Here is a 23,360-nt window from a genome sequence, read left to right as displayed (position 1 = left end):
CTCCCTCCCTCCCTTCTTCTTTCTATCCCTCTCCCTCCCTCTCCTTCCCTTCCTTTTGTTCTCATCCCTTCTTCCTTTTCTTTCTTCCCATTCCTCTCCTTCCCTCCTCTTCTCCCCTCCCCTTTCCTTCCCTTGTTTCTCCTCCCTCCTCCTTTCCTGTCTTCCCTTCCTTCCTATGCTGGAGATGAATGCAGGTCTCTCTAGCATGCTAGGTAGCACTCCAGTCTCAAACTGATTTCCTTGACTCCCTCAGAGGTTGGTCTGCTGTCCTCTCCAGGCAAGCCTACGGGACCCCATGGAGTGTGTGTGTGTGTGCGTGTGTGTATGTGTGTGTGCGTCTTCTGTTCCACTCGCTGGACCCTGTAGCAGTTGCTGTGTTTCCTATGGTCATCACTGTGGACTTTGCCAGCACCCTTCTAGCTCCCCCTCAACTCACCACGGAAGGGTCTGGCTTTTCCCATCCACTCCTTATGCTAACTTGAGTATGTTTCTCCTTCAGGAGGTTTGAAAAAATAAAGATCTTATATGACAACACAATAGTCTAGATACCGATTTTTTTTTTTTTGGTCTTTTTGAGACAGGGTCTTCTTGTAGCCCCAGCTGTCCTGGAACTCACTATGTAGACCAGGCTGGCCTTGAACTCATAAAGATCCACCTGCCTCTGCCTCCCACGTGCTGGGATTAAATAGATACCAATTTTAAAAGACATGTGGAAACTCATGTTTGAAAACTGAAAAGGGTGAAGAATCTACTAGTAAAAGAAGAAATGAAAAGTAAAAACATGTTGAACTAATTCAGAAAAATGCTATATTTGAGAATACGCACAGAACAGAGAGAGAGGGAGCACCCAGAGGGTATGCTCACTCTGGAACTGTTCTTTGCGAGTTGAACTGTGGATGTTTTGTTGCTGTTTTGGTTTGGTTAGGTAGGTTGTTTTGTTTATTTTGATAGTCTGAGAGCAGACTCCATGCTCCTGCAGGTCTGTGTCACCCCATAGCACCATTCTTTCTGTCTCATAGAGTTCCTCAGTTGCCGCAAAGAGCAAGGCACGTACTACGACCATCTCCTTGGAACCTGTGTCAACTGTGCCTCCACCTGTGGACAGCACCCTTGGCAGTGTGCACACTTTTGTAAGAACAAGCCCAGAAGTCGGGTGAACCTCTTGCCTGACTTCGGGAGACCACAGTCCAGGGAGGTGGAAGCCAGGTCGGAAAACCCAGGAAGGAACCAGGGGTCAGAGCACAGAGGCTTGGACGCAGGTCCAGGTAAGTCATCTGAGGTTAATTCCCATAGGGTCAGGATGAGTAGGAGGCTAGGTACCAGGTTGGGAGAAGAAAAGTCTACAGGTTAGGAGTCCCGGAGTCCAGGCAAATAGCCAGAAGCCAGGAAGGTCACCCTGGGATTTAAAAATAAACAATTTAGGCTGGGTGTGGTGGTACATGCCTTTAATCCCAGCATGTGGGAGGCAGAGGCAGATGGTGGATCTCTGTGAGTTCAAGGCCAGCTTGACTTCTACACAGTGACTTCCAGGACAGCTGGGGCTACAGGGAGACCCTGCCTCAAAAAAAAGGAAGCTGAAGAAAGGACCTAACTGAGAGGGATCCTTGTCAAGGACGAGCTGAGACCAAGCACGTTGTTCATTTACTCCTTTTAATTGATACCCATGACATAGGGGTCATGTGACATTTTGATGCACTGTTCAAATTGGATTGGCACATCTACTGCTTCAAACATTTGTTATTTCTTTAAGGTAAAAATAGTCAAAATATTTTCTTCTAGCTTTTTAAATGGTTTCTTTGTTTTTTGCAGTCCTGGGGCTGGAGAACCCAGTTCTCTGGACTCACTCTCAGAAACACTACCTGTGATTCTGTTGGTGGCAAACTCACAGCTGCTGCCCATGCAGTGGTGGGTGACCACCTATGCTGGAAGTGGGGTTACATTCACCTTATGGAAAATGAACACTTATTTTCCTTGCTGATCTAAGTCACAGAGCCTCTCACCATGGGTGCTGAGGTTTGGAGCTAAGCCTGCCAAGTAGCAAGCCAACAGCCAACCTGGATTCTAGCCCTGCCTCCCAGGTCTGCTGAGCATACGGGCTGCTGTGGAAAGACAGCTTATGATGGTGAACCGTGGTGTCTTCCTGTGGTCACTGTGATGGCATTCTATAAGCTGAATGTCTCAGGACAATACATGTCTTTCTTTTCACAGTCCTGGTGCTGGGCATGTGGTACCACTAAGGGTCTTGGGAATCATCAGAATCCCTGTGGGTCTGGCGCTCTGAAGCATCTCATCCTGAGTGCCTAGATTTTGTCCTACTGGAATAGGCAGATGAAGTCATAGGAGTGGGAGAGGCCGCTCAGAGTTGTGGGAGGAATGCCTGTGGGGATACGCATTAGGGGAAGGTGAGTAGACACCAGAAGGAGCAGTCAGAAGAGGCCCAGGAGGCTGCATGTCTACACAGAAGATGACATAGAAAGTTCTAGACCAGAGTAGTTAACACCACACAAAAGAGGCAGTCAAGATATTTCTAAATGTTCACCTGCTCTGGCCACAAGGAGACCAAGGAACAGCATGAAAGGTCACTTCCAGGTGTCCCCAGGCAGCTCTGGTGGGGGCAAGTTTCAGGCCAGGTGCCCCTCTGACCATCCCCGAGGCCATTCGGCCAGGCCCTCCTTCTGCCCTTCCCAACTAACTGGTATTTACCACCCTCTAGTGTCTTATGGCTCTGGTGTACCTAATGCTACCAGATATGCATGAGGGGGGGCACAACAAAATGGCCCCTGAGGGTTCTGTCTGATCACCAAATACCTATGATGCCAAGACCTGGGGTTCTGGCCCCAACTAGAAAGACTCAGAAGTGGTGGAGCTATGGTTCTACCCATGTTGGCAAGGAGGTATATGAGCCAGTGGGGAAGGCAGAATTGGGCCACACTTTATTCCACAACAGTGCTGGTGATGAACCCATGCATGCTAGGCAAGTACCCTACCACTGAGCTATACCCCTGCCTAGAAGAAGTTGGTTTTATAGAGAACAAAACATGTGGAAGCATTAGGACCCAAGTTCAAGTCCCAGAACCCATGTAAAAAGCTGGGCATGGCTATGCATACACCTGTAAGCCCAGTGCTGGGGTGGATGGCAGGGACAGAAGGATAGCTGGAAATTGCTGGCTGCCAGCCTGACTCCAGGTTCAGTGAGATTCTGTCTTAAGGGTGGATAGTGATTGCACAGGACACAAAACCCTCTTGTGGCTTCGGTACATGTGTGCACAGGTACATGTCCATAAACCACACACACACACACACACACACACACACACACACACACACACAGTCCTGTGCAGGAGGCCCAGTGACTGAACAGAGAGTCTGTTAGCTTATTTAAGAGCTCCTTCATCACAGACACTTGGCCAAGCATCACCTAACACAGGTAGAACTAGAAGGAAGCAGGGATGAGCTAGGCCGAACACAGGTCAATATATGGAGTGGATGTAAAGCTGCTGGAGTTTTCTGTGAGGGAGGGGAGCCAGAGCCAGGTACCAATGTCAAGCATGGCTCTACCTGACACCCTCTACCCACCTCACTCCAGTCCCTTCCACCTAGACTTAGTGGTCTCCTGTGCACCTACCTGCCAGTTCCCTTTGTAGGGCCAGTTTCATATGATCCAGTGCTGAGATGGCCCAAGCTCTGGGGGCCACAGGAGCTGGGGAGGGGGCTGACACAGCAGCAGGCTAGGGGAATTCTAATTATAGCTGATAAATGTCTTTGACAAGTTTTAAAAAACAAAATCAAAAAGAAAAGACCAAAACAAAAATTGGCCCAGAAATAAGCTGTGAATTGCCGGGCTGACTCAGAGCTGTCAGAAGTGGCCTAGTGCCCCTAGTGGCACTACCTAGAACAGCACCCAGGGGCTGTCTTCTGGGACTAAGGAGAGCAGAGACTGCACAAACTCTTTTCCAACAACTTGAGCCCTCTTTGCTCCTAAGATCACCTGCAAGGGCTCTCCATGGTGAGGGGACCATGTTAGGACTCCCAAGGCAAAAAGAAAGCAGTTACCAAGGCTGTGGGACCTAGTGACCCTTGTAAAGTTACAAGCTGGTCTCCCACAGAGCTAGAGCGGACTGCTCCCTGATGCCAGGCTCAGTGATGGAGTGCAGAGGAGAGGCTTTTCTGTTGGCTTCTACGTGGCTGGAGCCTGCTCTGTAACTTCCACATCCTTCCAGTCACCCTTCCCATGGCTCTTTACAAGTGTGGGTTGGGGTGTGGCTCTGAGGCAGAGCACTTGCTTGGCATGCACAAGGCCCTAGACTCATCCCCAACTCTGAAAAGAAGTATGGACTCCCCTGGGGCAAGCATCAGTTGTTTTTCTGCTTTGAACAGATAACACAGACATGATTTTTTGAAGAATTTTTTAATAAAAGGTTTCCAGGTGTTCTCCATCCCACCCCAAGGTGTCATCTGGAATACTATCTTGCAGTTGGGAATGGGTCTGGTGGACCCTTGGGGACTTCACAGAGCCAGCATGCCAGACAGAGGGCTTAGGCAAGTTTGTCCTTACTCTACACTGGCTCTTAGATTTATCAGTCTTTCCATTGCAGAGCCCAGGGGAGCCTCAATCCCTGGGATCAGAGATAGTTTGGGATATGGAGAAATGTAAAGAGCAGAGCTTTGGTCTGGGGCAAGGTCTCCTCTTGTACCCAAAGCCTTAGACTCAAGTCTTGAGCAGTTAAGTGACCTTTTCTACTTCCCAGAGTGCTCCACACTAGGACCCAGGCTCCTTAGTCACCTCCCTGGTCCTGCTTTCAAAGTCTTTGCTCACCCAGGAAGCCTGCTCCTTTGGAGGAGTCATTCTCCCAGACTATGGTCCTTGTGTCCCTCCGTCCCTCCCTTTTCCTGCCCGCCACCCCAAAATCTCTGGGGCTGTCCCAGTCAGCAACAGGTAGAGTAAACAGAATGGGCCAGCTCCAGCATTGTTCACTTTTGAGGTATTGAAAGAAGGGTGCACCTCTCTTGGGGTGGAAGGGGCCGATTTCCCCTTGGAAAGCCCAGCAGCCAAATCTTTAGGTCAGGAAAGAAATCCCATGTCTTCACCAACCAGGCAGGCCTACAGCAGGCTAGGGCAAGACAGCGGCTCCTGGGGATCCATGTGAATTGCTTGGGACTAATGAAAAAAGAAGGCCCTTGGCAGGGAGGGGACTCTGTGGATGGGGATAGTACGAGTAGTGGCTGCCTAAGTGTAACAGCTTTGAGAGAGGAGGCTGTAAGTAGGCGTCCCCTGAACGCGCTCTGGTCTGTCTTGCACCACCCCTAGGTCTGAGGCTGAGTGGTGACCAGCTGGCCCTCGTCTACAGCACACTGGGGCTCTGCCTCTGCTTCATCTTCTGCCTCTTCTTGGTGGCCGTGGCCTGCTTCCTCCGGCGAAGGGGAGAGCCACTCCCCAGTCAGCGTGCAGCAGTGCCCCGTAGGCCACAGGCCAAGTCCCCCCACGGTGAGCACGGGAGACCTGGGCGTTGCCCCAGCCACCCCACCCACCACTGCTAGGCCGAGTCCACCCGGATGGCCTGGGATGCATCCTAAAGCACCTTGGTAAAATCAGGTTACAGCAGCAGCAGGGCTAGGAAAATGGGTGGGTGTGAGGTGGCGGCTTCAGCTTCCCAGGACACAGGACTTTCAGGAGGAGAGCAGGAGGGGCATCACCAGGGCCGGGGCCAGATGGTTTCAGGGTGGAGGCAGAAACAAGCCCAGCTTTGAAAGCCTGCGCAGCGGCGCTCGGGAGGGCGAGTCCTGACCACTCAGTGCGTTGCTGCACAGACGGGGGCTCTGGGTCCCCACGACGCCCTCCGTTGTCCTCACAGGCCCTGCGACAGAGGTCCACAGCGAAGCTTCGCCGCCGCAGCCTGTAGAGACCTGCAGCTTCTGCTTCCCAGAGCGCAGGCCGCCCACGCAGGAAAGCTCGCGCGCAGGGGTGACCCTTGGCCACGCAGGCACCGCCGCCCTGCAGTCCTGCGCACACGCCCCTGACAGCAGCCTGGGCGTCCTGCGCGCACCCACTCAGGACGTGGGCCCCGACGCGTGACAGCCGCTGGAGAGCGAGATCAAGGAGACCGCGGAGCACGAGAGGCCGGGAGGGATGGGGGAGACGGAAGAGAAGACGCGGGAGAACCGGGGCAGCACCCGCGGAGCAAGAAGGCGACCGCCCACGTCCACGGAGCCCACGCTTCGCTCTGACAGCCTATTGGTTGCTGGCAACACCGTGACCCAGGCTTTGCACATACACCTTTCCACAGAGCAGTCAACCTGTGCCCTTCTCGTTGGTGGAGGAAGATGAAGAGAAGCCACATCTAAGGAGCCCGAGGGCGGCACCTGAGGCATTGTCTACACGGTCCTTACAAGTACCCTGAGTTCTATGTACATGTGCAATGTTGTGTCATGTGTGCAAGTGTATGTGAATTGTGTGTATGAGTCGTTTATGTGCACACATGTATATGTGCAAATTCTGTGTATGCACGTGTGTGTACACAACATGGCATGGCCAGGCAAGGAAAGTGAGGGCCACTCCAGGTGAAGGCCAAACATCTGAACGAATGCTGGGTACTCCCTGGACTTGTACCCATTTTAATGAGCATTTAAGCCTTCCTCTTTAGTTGCATTTAAGCCTCCAGGTGCATAAAACTATCCTTAGAAACATTTTCCAAGCAAGGAAAATGTGTGACTGTGCACAGTAAAACTGCTCATCCTTACTACCCAGGTACTTGGCAGGCCTATCCACCCCCAAAGGCCACAGCTTACTTGGGCAGGTTCAGATAGGAGTCTTGGTGCTCCATCTGAGCTCCTGTTCTCACCATCCCTGGCTGGTAGGCTGCACACAGGTCACCATCCACAGTACCACCGATGGCAGCTCCAATAATAGTGGCAGTCCACAGCTGGGGAGTTTGGAAGTCTGTGATCAAGGTGCCTGCAGAATTGGCTCCTCCTAAGGCTGCACATGCCAGACCTGTGCATGGCTTCCCCTTAACTTAGTGGTGGCCATTCTCCCTCTTCACTCAGTCTCTGGGTCCAAATTCCCCTTTATAATCCAGATTAGGCACCACCAAATGAGTTCATTTTGACTTCTTTGTAAAGACCTTATCTCCAAATAAGGTCACATCTGAAGCTCAGGGTTAGGACTTCAATATACAAGGTTTGGGGGACAAATTCAACCCACAACAAAGGCCTTGAGAGGCTGCCACTGCTTCATCTGTCAACAAGTTGGAGTCTGACCAGTTCTATTTCAAGATATGTTTTGTCCAGTGTTGTTCCAACTCACATCCCTACCACACCTACTATGATCAACTTCATTTCTTGCACCAGGGATGGCAAGAAGACCCTTGTCCTTGGGTGCTGGATGTGAGGTGAGGAATGTTATGGTCGCATGTTCAGACAGTCTCAGGAGATACACCCACTTCTTGTCTTTAGATCTGTAGTTTTACAGTTCTGCCCATCTGAATCTGAGGGGCTCTGGATTCAAGATGCTTCTGAAAGCAGGAGCAGAGGAGCCAATAACATGGCACTGAGAGCCCAGCCTCAGCTTCAAAGATCTTGGGGGGTTTTGGTAAGCATTTCAACTGGTGTTTTGCATATAAATTTTGTTTTTAAAAAGAAAAGGCTCTTTTGCTAATTTTATGTTGTGTTGGTCCTAAATATAGCCCGATTCCACTTGCATGACCTCTTTACAATTTTTACTATGTATTAATTGAATAAAATGGGTTTCATTACATATCTTCAAACATGTATACAATATGCTTGATAATAGTCCCCCATCCCCCTTCCACAGTCCCCTCTTCCTAAATAGTTCCCCTTCTAGCTTCATGTCTTTCAGAAGCTGTCTAGATCTCTATATGTGAGAAAACACACTTGTCTTCCTGGATCTTAGCATGATGATCTCACATTCCGTCCATTGTCCTGTGATGATGTATTCTGTTCTTCACTCATGGCTTCTTGAGCTCTCTACATTTCTCACGTGGACTGTTGTCAGCCTCACTCAGCCTCTCTGCTGCTACCTGTCTTCCCACCCCAGGCTTAACTGTTCTGTAAAGGACCAGGTGGCAGCTACCTAGGAACGTGGACCACGTGTCTCCACTGTGGCTGCTCAGCACTCACTCATCTGGGCTGCCATGGCTGTAGGTTCCTGGTTTTGCTCCTCTGTAATGTGTGTCTTTACATTTTTCTTTGTCTTTTTCAGAAGTTCGAATATAAGTGTTCTTTGCTTTTTGCTGGGCATGGTGGCACGCACTTTTAATCCTAGCACTTGGGAGGAAGGAGTAGATGGATCTTTGAGAGTTCAAGGCCAGCCTGGGCAACACAGTGAGCTTCAGGCCAACCAAAGCCACACAATGAGACCCTGACTAAAGAAAAAAAGTTGTTTTTCTTGATTTACTTATCTTGTTTTCGGTTGAGAGTTTTGTAGCTCTATGTTTTTCATTTAAAAAAAGGGGGGGGGGATGGCTAGAGAGATGGCTCAGCAGTTAAGAGCACTGGCTGCTCTTGCAGAGGACCTGGGCTTGATTCCCAGCATCCACATGGCAGCTAACAACCGTCTGTAACTCCAGTCCCAGGGGACCTGATGCCCTCTCTGACCTCCAGGGGCATTGCATGACATGGGTACACTTAACACACATGCAGGCAATACACTCATACACATAAAATAAAATACTTAAAAAATACCTTTTATCTTCAAGCTCTGGTGCCCTATTTTGTCTTTGTGACTCAGTTTGGATACTTTCCATCATCTCAGGTTCACTGTTTCTTTCTTCACCTGTGGAGTCTGCTCTTCAGTGCATCAAGGGTAACATGCTTTGTCCCTTACCACAGCTGCTGCTTCTAGCACTTCTTCCTGATTCTTACTATCGCCATTTCTCTGCTGGAACCATCTGCTCACACACATCCACCAAAGTCTGCTTCTGTTGATTGTCTCCTGATAGTGCAGTTTTATACTTGCTTTTTGTTTTGTCATTTTTGACTGAATGCCAGACGTGGGCAGTACAGCAAAGACTGGAGAAGTATTTATACCTTCCTCTTTCCCAGCCCATCAGTATGAGGGGTGGAGTCAATCTAGTTATGAATTGAGCTGGGTTTGGGGTCTGTAGCCATGCTTAATTTCAGTGCCCCACTGGCTTCACATTCCCCTAATGCTGCTGGGCATCTGGGTGACAAATGGGTTTACAATGTTCCTTTTCCACCTCAGCTTTATGCCTTTCCCATGGAACTCTGCTACACAGAGGGTCTTCTGTTTCTGGCCCTCCCTTGGTGGTAGGTGACTAGTGTTGCCATCAGTACCTCGTGGAGATTGTCTACTACCTCACTACTCTCTCAAGCTGAGGCAGATCCAGGACAGAGGTATCTCTACTGACACATAACAAGGACAGCTCTTTAATGCTCTGGGATAGCTTCTCCCCTCCCCAGATAACATTGAGGGTACTTCCTTTCCCTTCCCACCCATCTCAGTGGCTCTTTGCCTATACCCTGAGACCAGTAAGGCTTGCTGCTTTTTACCCAGAAGCTTCTGGTGAGCTTTGTACACTTCCTGTCAGTGACTGTTCTCTTCAACCTACAGTCTGTGAAAAAGAACCTATGGTGGGTGAGAGTTCCCCTGTACCATGAGGGGGAGGTTGTTCCTCCTCCACAAGGCTTCGTGGGTTGAAACTTTATACCCATTGAAAGGTTTTATGATGGAAACGTGGTTCAGTTGGTAGGTAATGAGAGTTAAGAGTAGAGCCTGGTGACTGAATCCAGCCAGCTTTGTAAGAGAGACCAGAGAAGTATGCCTCATCTCTGGTGATGTACTGTTCCATGCTCCCTAGGGACTCTGTCAGCCAGACCATCACCAGGTCTGAGTCGTGGAACCTGCACAGCTGTGACCAGCAGCCTCTTGTTTTCACAATGGCCCTAGTCATTAGCTAATAATGTTAGTTATTAGCAGCTGAAAATGGATGGTGGTTCTACTCATGCTAACCTACACATAACCTTGAGCAAATTTGCAGTTATTTTCTAGGTGAAAAAAGGGAGGCTAGAGTTAAGTAGACTGCCCACAAATATCCATGGCAAGGACTGGACTGACGCTCCATTTTGGGTTCATAGTCACTAGAGTGCTCTGTGGAGGCCGAAATGCTCACAGGTTGAGAGAGGCTGGAAACTTACAATGTGATAGGACAGTGGGAAACACTGTGAGCACACTGGCCTGGAAAACAAATTCTGCCTGGAAGACAGGTGAGTCATAACAGTTCCCAATGAGCACAGCACTCCACCCCTTAAGTCCACTCAACAACTGCTGGCAGTGAACTCGCAGGCACCCCTCTTATCTTTGACAGTTGTCTCTTACCTGGAATGTTCTGGCCTCATATGTGTATTCATGTACTTCACACCTCCACTAAGGCTGCTGTACCTGCTACCACCTCTGACCATGCAGCCAATCGCTCTCCTACCCACTCATCAGCTCAATTTTTCTATGTAACACTTAGCAGAGTCTGCATGCATTTCCCACTTGGTGAGCACATGACTTCGATTTTTCTTATTACCCAGGTCTGGAATAGCAACTACTGTTGATGACTAATGAATTCAGGACTCAGATTGGACTATTTGTAGTTTTTCAAACTTACAGCTTTAATGTTCTACAGAAATACAACTCTCGCTAACATTCTCTTCCTTTCCCCTGTGGTTTCAGTGTGTCTTCCGAAATTGATGGGTTAACATTTGGTTCTCAATGCAGTAGAGTGGAAGGCTGTAACCCAGTGATGGAAGCAGGTCAGCAGGGCTCTGCCCTCCTGAACAGGCCAATCCAGTCTCTAGCTCACTAGTTAATGGGTAACAGATATGGCTCTGCTATAAAAAACGAGTGCTCTTGACGTGCTGTCATACCATATGATGCCTTCCATCTTATGACACAGCATAAGGGCCCCTTACCAGATGCTGGTACCATGGTCCTGGACTTCACAGCCTCTAGAACTATGAGCAAACAACTATATTTCTTCTGTTTCCCACAGGCATGGAATTACAATAGACAGGTTGACATCAAAGGCTGTGGGCCTTTAAATCTGCTTATTAATAATTTATTGCACTGCCATCAGCAGCAGGCTTTAGAATCAAGTGACAGCGTTAAGGGCTTTATAGCCATTCCTGTGGCTTCCTCCTCTTATTTTACAGATGAGGGACTAAGGGTCACAGAGAGAAGTTATTAGCCCAGGACATGGCCAGTGATGCTGTTGTCCTGGCTGGGATCTAGTCTCCTGAGGAAAGCTTTCCTCGGATCAACTGCTTTCTGTGGGAGACAAAACCGGGAGGGGTAATGGTGGGGCTTTAATCAGTCACGGTTGGCTTTCACAAATCTGTTGCATGAAGAATATGGCCTGTTAACTTAAAAGAGCACACACGTTGGAGCAGTGAGTGGGTAAATTTCTTCCCATGGAAAAAGAAGCTTGTCTTCTGGTGGGCAAGAGACATGTGAACTCAGGAGGAAGCAGGGTCCTCCCCACAAACTGGTCCAAGCTGGTGCTTCAAGCTTAGTCTGATTTAAATTGGATCCCCAAGCCTACTTGTCAGGTTTTGACTTTATGTCTAGACAGAGATAGGGACCTAGAAATTTGGGCACAGAAGCCATGTTCCCTTGCTTGCAGGGGGGCTACCCATTGAAGTTCACTCTTCTAATGAACAAAGCCACGCCACCCAGGCTGAACTTTTCTGGGAATATCCTTCATCTAAGACTGGGCCAAGCCAACATACAAAGTCCTAGCTCTGTGGTTCCCCCAGGAATACTGTAGGGCATCCTGTTTCATAGCCTCCAGAGACTGGCTGAGGCCTCCATTCTCCCTACCTTCTCTCCCTAAAGAGGGTTGATCCTGATTGCTTCCAGAAAACCTTGTGCTTGCCAATTCATGGCTCAGACTTTTTAAGGAAATCAAACTACCACAATTGACTCCTGGAGCCTTAGTGCCTACACCTCTGGTCCTGTTGTTTTCTGCTTAAGTTGGGAAAGACAGAGCTGGAGGAACACCCTTTGTGGAGGAACACCCTATTGCACAGAGAAGTCAAGGACCAAGTCTGGAACCCGTAAGTTTTTTTGCCTCTTGATACAAAAGAACTCAATACAAAGGCTTGCAATAGAGGTGACCAAAAAGGGAGGGCCAGAATGTTTCAGAATTCACCAGCTTCAGAGACTGACCCAACGAGCTGAAGTCAGGGAAATGGGAGTGGGTGGCAATGTCCACTATGTACCTCTGTCTGATATTACAGCCATGGACTTGCCCAGGGGATCTTGTGACTAAGGCATGTTCCCATGTCACAACTATGCTGCCCAATTCACTGGGACACAAATTCCTATACTCAAAGGCCTCAGGTGACTCTGAAAGCACTGGTTGTCCTGACGTCACCCTCCTGCCCATAAAGGAAAAAAGGAGGGTTAAACAGCAGTGAGCCCACCATAGAGGAGGTGGAATGCGTGACATCTCTACATTGAAGCAACCCAGGGCTAGCCTGCCTCAGGCCCATCAGGCTGGGCATCTCCTACTACCCTCCCCTTAGCTGTCTGTATTAGTGATGAGGGAAACTGCCGGTTTCAGAATAAAACACAGCTTTATTATGATATAGTAAAGGCTAGAAGCCATCAGAGAGGAGAGAGTCAAGTAGTCCCTCAAAATGACAGGGGAAAGAAAGGTAGCATAAACGTCTTGGTAATAAAATGTCTAACCACAGTACAATCATTGGATTTTTTTTTCTCACAATTTTTTGATTTCAAAGCTATAATAAATGAAACAAGTCACTTGAATTGTCAAAAGAACAATGATTTTACACAAGGAAAAGCATACACACCAAGTCAAAACAACAGTACTTAGGTTCACATGGTGCAGGGCATTACTGCTTTGAGAGGGAGCCCAAAGCGCTGCCCAGCCTGAGGCAGCCCTGGGTGGAGGGAGGCAATGTCAGGTCCTATCCTGCTTCCTGAGAAGCTGGCAAGAGCAGCTTCTGGAAACAGGTCTGCTTACCACTCTAGCCTGGGGGCGGGCAATGCAACCCTCTGTGATGAGATGAGCACCTAAGCATCCACACTGAGGGGTCCTCAGACAGGAAACCATTTTTTGATTTCCAATGGGGAGCTAAAAGAGCTTTCTAGCCCACTGTGCAGATATGCTGTGCAGATTTGCAGAGTCATTCACACACGCCTGTCCAGCACAGACATCATGCTCCTTAGGACCCCAGGACACTGAGGCAGGGCCAGAGAGATGTGTGGCCACCATGGGGTCTTGGCCTCCTCATCACAGGTACAGAGCGAAGTGCTTAAACTGCTAAAAAGTCACAGTGAAGGAGAGGAATGCATTTGGATACAAAAGGTTAGTCATGCTAACAGAAGACAAATGTGCTGTCCGCTGTCCTTCTCCCCAATGCCCTGAACATAGGCAGAGACGGGCTTTTGTGTGCTGGGGGGCGCAGGCCTGGCCAGCATACCTGCTCATTTCCCCTGTTTCTGGACACCCCATCTGGCCAGCATGTCCAGGAGGCAGACCTTCAGGAAAGGCTTCAAGCTCTGACTCTTGCAGGCCAACTCAGTGAAATCTTTTCCCGTGGATTTGTTCACATGAGAGTGCTGCTCTTCCTAATGAAGATGCTTCCTAAGAGCATCTCCAAGGCAGAGTCCCACAAGATAGGGCCATGTCTGAAAATCTAGGCCCATCCATATTTTTCTGATAATGCTTATTCGAAGACATGCTTCAATTCTTCTTTTAAATGTAAAATACATTAGAGAATGAACAAGGCAAGTGGGAAGCTGCACCATATGAGTGAGGGTTTTGCCGCCTTGACCCTTCCGCCACTGCTGTTCCTGCATTCTGGTGATTTTCACTCACAGTGAGCAACAGTCACTTAGCTCCTGCCACTACCACCTCATCCATCACAGCTAGCCAATGTGCTGGGCTGGGACCTGCCCTGCTTTTGTGTGGCCAGTGAAGAAAAGTCTCATTCTCAAGTAGTCAAAAAAGTAATAAAAATTTCTTTCTACATGATAATTATATGCAATTCAACTCTAGGGTCTGTAAATAAAGTATTACGGAACACAGCCATACTCACTATTCACATGTTACCTACTGCAGAAATCTACAGCCCAGAGCCTGAAGCGCTCATGCCTAGTTCTTCACGTGCTAGTCCTACAACTCCCAGGATGAGGAGCAAACAGTCCAGAAAGGTTCCCAGGGAAGCATAGCTGGAGAGGGACAGAAAATAACTGCTCCAACTCTAACTCCCTAGGTTGTATTTTAAAGAAATGGATAATCTAAGCTAGCCATGGTGGCACACGCCTTTAATCCCAGCACTCAGGAGGCAGAGGCAGGTGGATTTCTGTGAGTTCCCAGCCAGCTGAGACTATAGGGAGACGCTGTCTCAAGACCAAAGGAAAAAAAAAAAAAAAAACCAAACCCAAAGAAATGGACAGTCTAAGTCTTGTTTAAGTAGATACATGCAAGGTATCTTATAAGAAACTTCCTCAACCAGTTCTGCTGACAAGGTCAAACACCAAGTCTTTTTATTCTGGCTGTAACCGAAACTACAGCAAACGTAGAAGAGAGGAGGCAAGATGGTGACATGATGCAATCTCTGGGGCCACTCAACTTCACGTTTCATACCAGCCAACAGGTAACAGGACCAAGGACCAAGAAGAAAAATGGGACATGGGGCCAATGGAACCATTAGGGAACACTCAAGTTACTGCAAAGATCAGGATTAATCCCTTGGGGGAGGCAGTCTGGTTCTCCTCTACCATCTGACCAAGTGGAGAAAAAGGCAGGGCGTGGGGGGGGGCAACACCACGACGACACAAGGAAACAGCTCTGATCAAAAAGCACGGCGGTCTCAGAAAGGAGGAGTATCATCTAGATTTCCATAGGAACTTGATAAACATTCACATTACTACTATCACATTTATGAAATTCACCATTGTGGGAAGAGAAAGGTGGATGGGAGAAGAAAATGCCTATTTCTGGAAAACAGGGAACCTCTGGGCTGATGTTTCTACATGCAGTTGATGCTAAGTTCTCTGCAGGACAGATAGGTTTTGCAGCCTGTGAGTGATCTCAGCCTGGGCTTTTGGGCTGATTGACAGCTGTAGAAAAAACAGAGGCTAGTCCATACTCCCTGCCTTAATGCTGTGCACAGCTCAGAGAGAGGGGTGCTACAAGCACTCTATCCTTAGCCATCATCTTTGTCTTCTCTACTGCTTTAATGGACTCATTTTCAATGAGGCCTTTTAAATCGTGTGTGGGATGACAGAATGAAGCACCACGCAGAGGGTGGCCTGCACTGAGAATAGCCACCCCAAGCCTCCCACAAGGTTGAGGACAGATGCTGGTGAGGGAGCCCCTCAGCTCCTTTCAAGGGCACACTCTGTTCAGCTACCACAGCCCATGCCCACTCCAACACCACACCTCCTAGGTGCAGAGGGGCCATGTATGAGGCACATCTGCACAGGAGGGGTACCACAGTGTTCTGATGTGGGGAGGCTGGATATGTCAGGAAGCTTGCCAACTTGTTCTCCTTTTTTTCTGGCCAGCTGGGCAGGAAGCTACTCATATTCCAGGAACTGTTTGTGGTAGAACAGTAGGTACCTGAGGAGGCAGAGGGGAAGTGGTCTTAGTCCTAACTCCCAAAATAACCCATGCCAGGTAAGAATGGTACACAAGCCCTCTGCATGTCTAACTTCTTGGTTGGATGCTGTAGCTACAAGTCCCCAAGTAGAAGAGACACTGTTCCCACCCTTCACCCAACCTGACCACCCTACTTGCCAGGGAGTCACTATGGCCTCAAGGATTCCCTGCAGCCCTCTCTGTCATTGTCTTTCCTTTCTACAATGGTACTGATATCATGCAGGGCCCATGTGCTTCTCAATGCCTCCCAGGCACACTCCAGCAGCACACTCTTCCGTGACATTTCTCCCGGGGACACCTAGGGCCCAGAGCCTCACTTCTACCCTTAAACATCCATGGTGGTTGGTCTCTCTTGTCTTGGGGCTGGGATTCCTAAGGGCCTAAGGAGGTTCAGGGTGAATGATGAAAGCTTCTTGGTCCCTGCAAGGCAGGAAGTTTCTGTGCCAGGAGTAATAAAAACAGCAGAGAGGCTGATCACTATACTCTGCATGGCATGGTCAGGACACAGGCTGGCCAAGATTCCTAAGGGAGGAATGATAGTACATCTGGCCAGTGGCACTATTGCCCTCAACTATGACTTAAAGGTGGCATCTGATTCAAGCAGCTGCTGTCCCTTTAGCAACAAAGGTAAAGTGAATGAAGGTGAATGCTCAGAGTATGGCAGGCACGGACTACCTTGTGGCTCCAGGCACACAGGGTGGGTTACTCCAACCCCATGCCCTAGACGTACCCTTCACTGTCCAGCACATCCTTGATGCTGGCCTTGGTAATGATGGCATCATCACATTTGAACCACTGGTCCTTGTGCTGCCGGATGAAGCTGGTGTAATGGCCACTCTCCAGAGTCCCTTGATGGTTAACAACAGCAAACAAGGAGTACCTGGTTTGGGGGGTGAGGAGAAAAGCAGATGAATGATAGTATAAAGTTGGAGACCACACATGTGTGTGGGGGGGTCTCCTGACTTTGCCTAATGCCCAGAGCTAAAGCAGAGCCTATTGGTTATAGAGTGGAGAGAGCTACGTCTTTATCATTCAGCTCTGGCCCAAGCCCAGCTAATTCCTAGAACTGATTTAGAAGACGTGGTGGACAGCAGTGGCAGTCAGCAGTGGAGTAACTAATGGCTTTACTTGTGCCATCTGCCTGTGACATCGCTGGCAAGAGGAATGGTACCTGGAGGAACAGGTCCATTAGGCTGGTTAATAGACTGAGCTTCTAGGAAAAACCTCACATCAGAGGCCTCTACAGTGGGGCCATCACCAGGAGGAGGACAGTGTTCAGAGGAGAGAAGAAGAGAAAGAAGTAGGCCAATGGCCTGAGATATGGGAACCACTCACTACCCACTGGGTACAGACATGCATGGTCCAGGATGCCTGCTTACCCCCTACAATCCCCACAGTCCAACATACTTGTTGTCATTGTTGAGACTGTCCGTGGGCTGCTGGTACTGTCCATTCATCCTGCTCTCTTTGCTGTAAGGAGCAGCAGTAAAATTTCATATTACTTAAAATAGCTAACAAGAGATACAAGCTGTAATGATCACATTGAGGACCCGCTCTGCAGATGCCATGTGAAATACACATTATACACTGTCTAGCTCTCCCAGGCAGGCTGTCTCCATGTGGGGTGAGAAATTCAGGCTTGGGCTGAAGCAGGTTACATATAAGCCTATGAACACAATGAGCCCACTCTTGAGTTAAGAACTCACAGCCAGTCACTGCCCTGGGGGCTTCTGATACAGCTTTCTGAAAAGTTTTGCTTGTAATACACCAAATGGTGAAAGCATTCCTTCCAAAGGCAGTGTGTAACTTAGCCCTACTCCATATACTCAAAGAGCACAAGGGTCACCATGATGCATCTCATCAGCAGCATATCTGATAGAATGGAAGGCAAGGAATAGTTTCAAGCTAGTTTTGATAAGTTTACATGGTTAGCAGAAGACCTTAAGACCTCTGAGACCCCAGTATCAGCAAGTGTCACCTCCTCCCTGGACACATGACCACCTCGTTTTCCTTGGAGCAGGTTGATAAATCTAAGTCTCATGTTCTTATCTTACTTCAGGTAGTGACCTGTGAACCACAGGAACAGAGCCACAAGGAAGGATATCAAAAGCTGTAACAATAGGAAATCTGCAAGAAACGGTATAGTGGGTTGATATGTGGCCTCTGAAAAAGTATTGTCTGAATTTTGACCCCCTAGAACTGTGAATGTGACCTTATTCAGAAAAACTGTCATCTGAATCATCTTGTATGAAGGATGTTGGATGAGGTCTTCTGGGTAGGCCTTACCCCTAACCACTATTATCTAGGAGAGAGGAGTCAAGGGATGAAACAGACTATAGTAGGACCTGGGCCCAGAGGCCAGAACAAGACCCAGAACCTCCAGGAGCTGGAGGAGACAAGGAAGGGAACCCTACCAGGATACTTCCAAAGCAGACCTCTCTATATCCACTGCTAGTCATATACAACAAACACATTAGCAAGTACCATGCTTTTTTTTTAGAGAGTTAAAATTTTATGTGTTCTATGATACATGATTTTATCTCAAAGAAAATAGAACCCGTAGCTGCAATTCAACCATGTTTATTTATATTTTAAAGTCTGTTCCCATCAACCGAAATGTTACTTGTGGTCTGCATGTGACTTCATCTTGATGATTTCACAAGTTTGAGAGTTGATAAAAAAAAAAAAATTGGGGCCAGGCGTGGTGGTGCACGCCTTTAATCACAGCACTTGGGAGGCAGAGGCAGGTGGATCTCTTTGAGTTCGAGGCCAGTCTGGTCTACATAGTGAGTTCCAGGTCAGCTGGGGCTACAGGGAGACCCTGTCTCACAAAGACCAAAAAAAAAAAATTGATGATGATTCATAGTACAAATGGCCCATCTGAGAGGAACAATTCTCTAAAATGTGTTGTAGGTAAGATCAGGATAATTAACTAGGTTTGGGGACTTGTCCTAGAAAGCTGGTATTAGATGACTACCCACAGAACAACCTACCTCCCCAAATGGACTCAGGGGAACCAACCCTTTCTACCTGGAGGCCATGAATGGTGTCATGTCCAGTTCCAGTGGAAAGGACACATATGTGGTGATCTTCCGCCGAAGTTTGGCTGAGTGTTCAAATCGCTGCAGAGATGGAGAGAAAGAGAAGTGAGCAATGACAGCAACAGTCAGGCCTGCCAGCTTCAAAAGGCTCCCAACAAGGGTCCTCACAGAACTTCACTTTCATTTCTTCATTGATTTCCTAAGACAGGGTCCTGTTATATAGCCCAAACTGGCATAGAACCCATGATCCTCCTTGTCTTAGCTTCCCAAATGCTGAGATTACAGCTCTGTACTACCATGTCCAGCCCGATCTTTTATATCAAAGAATAGGTAACAGAGATCATATGTGGCCTTTAAAGCCTCAAATATTTATTACTTGACTCTTCCCAGAAAAAGTCTGTCAACAGCTGGACTAGATAAAATTCTAAGGGTCTCTGTTTTCTGGATTTTTTCCTTCTGAAATTCTGGGGCCCTGTACATATTAAGCACCAAAATGGGGTCTTTAAACAAAACAGAAAGTTGAGAGAGGAGCTGGGGAGATGGATGGCTCAGTAGGAAGGAATACTCATTGCACTAAGTACCTTAATTCAAATTTCCAGCACCCATATAAAAAGCCAGGAGCGGCTACATGCACCTGTAACCCTGGTGCTATGGGAGGTGGGGACAGGAGGATTGTTGGGGTTTACTGTCTAGCTCCACATTCAGTGAGAAACCTTGTCTCAATGGAATAAGGTGGAGAATCATAGATCAAGACATCTGATGTCTCCTCGGATCTATGCACACACAGGGGCACATACCCCCCCCCCCACAATATACAGAGAGGGAGGGATATGAATTTAAGAAGGGATGGAGGAATTTGGGAAGTAGCAAAATGTATCCACTTCCCCAGCAGCAGCTCCCTTCCTGTTTTCACTAGGAGGCTCCTACTTTTTGTCATCAGCACATCTTAGCTACAGAGAGGAAAGCCCCACTTCCTGACCAGGAGCTCCAAGCCAGGGGGCTGGAGGCTGTGCTGCAGGGAATACTGGGCAGTCCTTGGGTCTGGTTTTCTGGGAAACTCACTTTGAGATGGAAGCAGGCCACAATGGGCAGCTTCTTCATGGTGAGCTGCTTTGTAGATTCTTGGTAGCTATGGCAACCACTGCACTTGATCTTGGCACTACTTCCTAAGTGCTCTGGTCTGGTAAATCTACAAAGCATTAAAAAAAAAATATGCTTTATGCAAAAAAAGAGGGAAAAGTAAAGGATGGGGGTTGGGGAGGGAACGGGTTATTTTACAACTAAAAGCATATGCCAGTTAAGGACATTTACAACTTCACAATGAAGGAGAAACTTTTTCTTCACCTTTTCCTATTTCTCAAATTATTTTATTTTAAATATTTTGTTTAAATGAAAGGTCTGGAGAAATGCTGATTTTCTTATTATCATTTTCTTATTATCATAACTCGTCTTAAAATAACAGAATCCGTCAAAAAAAAACTACACAAACTCTATCATCACCCATGGGTCAATAGGAGAATGGCATGATCTACCAATACACACAATACTCTGGGTTGCCAGAGATCAAGACAGGTAGAAAGAGCCCATCCCACAGGTGACATGCTGTGGGCATCTATTCAAAACCTCCTTGAGATGTAGCTTGGTTGCTTAGTTGATGAACAGACAGGGTGATGGTGGGCAGGTGGAGGTGGGACAGGGTGGAAGTGTGGCAGGGAGGGATGGATATGCTCCTGATTGTGCCAGCCTCAACATGCTGCAGTGACATGCCCTTTTGTGCTGCAGGATGTCATGTTGGGGGACTAGGTGAAGGTACAGAGATCACCATGCTACCTTACAGCTGCAGGAGTATCTACAATGATCTCTGTTAATTTTTAAAGACTGAAGCATGTAGAACAATGGTGACTTTCTAGAAACAAAAATATGATGTGCTAGACAGGCCATTTTGGAGCCAGGAAGCCATGTCGACAACCAGAGACACATCAGCACAGCGTGTGCCTAAAATCTAACACCAAAACCAAAAATCCAACTTCTCACAGCCAGTTATGAAAGACCTTTCCTGTTCTCTGGGAACCTTGCCATCTCTCCTGGGGTAGGTCAATACTCTCTGACATGAGATTACCTGTCCTGCCTCACAATCTGATTTGTACCCATTCTCAGCAGAACTGGAAAATGACCCTCTGTGTTTTTTCTTTTTCTTTTTTCATCCCAGCACTGAGAGTCAAGCTCAGGCCCTGTGCATACTAGGCATGTGATCTACCACTGAGCTACACCTCTAGCCCATTTTATTTATTTTGAGACAGGGTCTTGCTGTACTGCTCAGGCTAGCCTCAAACTTGCATCCTTCTGCCTCAGCCCCCCACATGCTGGGTTTATAGGCATGTACTACTATGCCCAGCCCTCTCATGTCCTTACAGCCTCTGGCTGCTGCCACAGCCCCACACCCCTTCTAGAAACCCATAGCTGTAAGTAGTTTCGTTTGTGAAATGTGATTATGGCACCATTCTTCAGGAAGGTGGTCCTGGGATATCTTAAAAAAGAAAAAAGCTACCTCAGCATGAGTAAGCAAGTAAGCAGAGCAAGCCAGCAAAGTTTAAGACAAAATAAACCCTTTCCTCAAGTTGCTTTTGGTCAGTGTTTTAGCATGACAACAGGATGGTACGATAACAGACACTCTTAGAAAATGTTTTTGGTTATTTCTCTGCTTGTTTCCTGAAATAAGAAAAAAAATCTTGATGTCCCACTTAAAATCTGTACCTGTCAGTAAAACAAAGGTGATATACTTTAAAAAGCCAAACAGGCAACTCTAGTTCTACTGACTGTAGCAAGGAAGACTCAAACCCTCAATACTCTTCTATGGATTGTGCCACTTAGCAGGGACTCTTCTACAACAACGTTCAATCAATGTAACCAAAAGCACACTAAATCTTACTACTTGTCTCTATCAATGTAGTAAAGAGGTAAATTTTAAAAATGACTGGGAATTGCAAAACACCACAATCACATGCACAAAAGGTCAGACATAGGTCTCAGTTTATTGTGGCTCACCTACATAAAGGTAGGTGGGTGCAGATTAGTGGCTTGTGACACAGACACGCTACCATAGAAAGCACGAAATGTTTGGTAATCTTGCAAAAAAAAAAAAAAAAAAAAAAAAAAAAAAAAAAGGGGGTTGGGGCATAAAAAAAAAAAAAAAAAAAAAAAAAAAAAAAAAAAAAGAGTGGGCTTGTGAGATTGTGAGATGGTAAAGAAAGGTATGCTACCAAGCCTGACAACCTGAGTTTGACCTCCTGGATCCACATGGTGGAGAGAGAGAACCAACTCCCTTAAGTTATCTTCTGACCTCTGTGCATACCCATACCCACAAATGAATGAATAAGTAAGCAAAGGAAGGAAGATTAGTTTGAACTGTTGCAGCCAGTCCAGCTAATGCCACACCTTTCTCATGCTCTGGTTCTGATTATAACAAAGCAAAGCACTACACACGTATTGGCCCTGAGTTCTGGGCTTCCTGCTGACTGTTTTTCAATAGACTTCCTGTGAGGAGAAGATAATGTGGCATTCTTACCCAGGATTGTAGGTAGTACCTCACCTTCGCAAGCAGTCCGTGAGAGTTGTGGTGCCTGATGCATGGCTCTCCCCATTTACCACACTGCCTTCACTGCCTGGGCTCAGGGGCCAGAATGGGGTGGAAGAGCCAGGCAGGTCTAAACTGATGTCCCAGAAAGGGTCTATGGTGGTGGAGACCCCGCTGCAGGAAAAGATGAAAATGTGAGAACTGGTGTCCCTGGGGCCTCTGAGGCACCCCTATAGACATACACAATACCCTGCCTGCTCTGTCTTCTGCTGGAAAGACACTCAAGAACAAAAAACAAGTGCTCACAGTGATAACTTTGTTTGGGGGATTTGGCACAGAATAAAATCTTGAGGCCCAGGCAGGGCTCTGGATTCTTTGATCTACCTCGCAGCATCTGGGAACTGCCATCAACACTGCCCAGAAGCTAGGTGCCTTGCGTAGGTGATGATAGAGAACCCGTGCACACAGGCTAAGCTTGGCAGCCCCACAAAACAGGGTCCACTGCATTTAATAAGGTTGACTTCTGCCAGAAGGCTTAAACTCAATATTAAAAATGGGAAATTCAGAATGGGAAATTTGCTACAGATAAGGACCAAAACCTGAGACCATTTCTAGCTAATGGAATTTAGTTAAGGGCCAGTGAGGAGTTCTACGTTGCTCAAAAGCAAGGCCACAAAGGAGTTCTGGTTCCTGAAAGACTGTAGGAGCCCTCCCAGCCTCCTGGGTCCTGGTCCAGAGTACAGATAGGCACCAGGAGACCATGACTAGGCTCCTAAAACATTGCACAGGAACAGAACAGCAGCATGTCTGGAGGTGAGCAGAAGTACAGAGGCCTGTAAAGACGACGGCACACACAGAGGTGAGGGGAGGACTCTTAGCTGCTGCCGAAGTATCTTCCTTGGCTCTGAGGGTGAAAGCTCTAAGCAGTGACTACACCTGGAAGGACTGGGGCTTTACGCCAGTGAATGGAAAAGGAACCACAGAGTAATGAAAACTATCATACTTTGGAGCACAGAAGTCAAGAATCTGCCACCTGAAGGAAATATTTAATTAGGTCCCTGGTTTTGAAGGCTACAAAGCAGAAAAAAA

The 23,360-nt window shown here is 47.8% G+C and overlaps 2 protein-coding genes across 2 annotated transcripts in view; one reads left to right on the top strand and one right to left on the bottom strand.

Annotated features, from left to right (window-relative positions):
• The window catches only part of Tnfrsf13b (TNF receptor superfamily member 13B), a 9,881-nt gene extending 1,949 nt beyond the window's left edge, over window positions 1–7,932 (top strand). Inside the window, exons 2-4 of the mRNA XM_008821940.2 lie at window positions 1,020–1,265; window positions 5,309–5,485; window positions 5,853–7,932. Of these exons, the coding sequence (XP_008820162.1) occupies window positions 1,020–1,265; window positions 5,309–5,485; window positions 5,853–6,073 (644 nt within the window). The 3' untranslated portion in view covers window positions 6,074–7,932. The remainder of the gene's footprint in view (window positions 1–1,019; window positions 1,266–5,308; window positions 5,486–5,852) is intronic.
• Window positions 7,933–12,581: 4,649 nt separating this feature from the next.
• Usp22 (ubiquitin specific peptidase 22) overlaps window positions 12,582–23,360 on the bottom strand; it is a 43,821-nt gene continuing 33,042 nt past the window's right edge. The window contains exons 8-13 of the mRNA XM_008821939.3: window positions 22,287–22,445; window positions 19,760–19,886; window positions 18,687–18,778; window positions 17,064–17,126; window positions 16,387–16,536; window positions 12,582–15,617 (exon numbers count right to left, since the gene is read on the bottom strand). Of these exons, the coding sequence (XP_008820161.1) occupies window positions 15,575–15,617; window positions 16,387–16,536; window positions 17,064–17,126; window positions 18,687–18,778; window positions 19,760–19,886; window positions 22,287–22,445 (634 nt within the window). The 3' untranslated portion in view covers window positions 12,582–15,574. The remainder of the gene's footprint in view (window positions 15,618–16,386; window positions 16,537–17,063; window positions 17,127–18,686; window positions 18,779–19,759; window positions 19,887–22,286; window positions 22,446–23,360) is intronic.

This window comes from Nannospalax galili, unplaced genomic scaffold, assembly GCF_000622305.1.
Source record: "Nannospalax galili isolate Female #2095 unplaced genomic scaffold, S.galili_v1.0 scaffold1448, whole genome shotgun sequence".
Taxonomy (NCBI): Eukaryota; Metazoa; Chordata; class Mammalia; order Rodentia; family Spalacidae; genus Nannospalax; species Nannospalax galili.
This window is presented reverse-complemented; position numbering and strand designations above follow the sequence as displayed.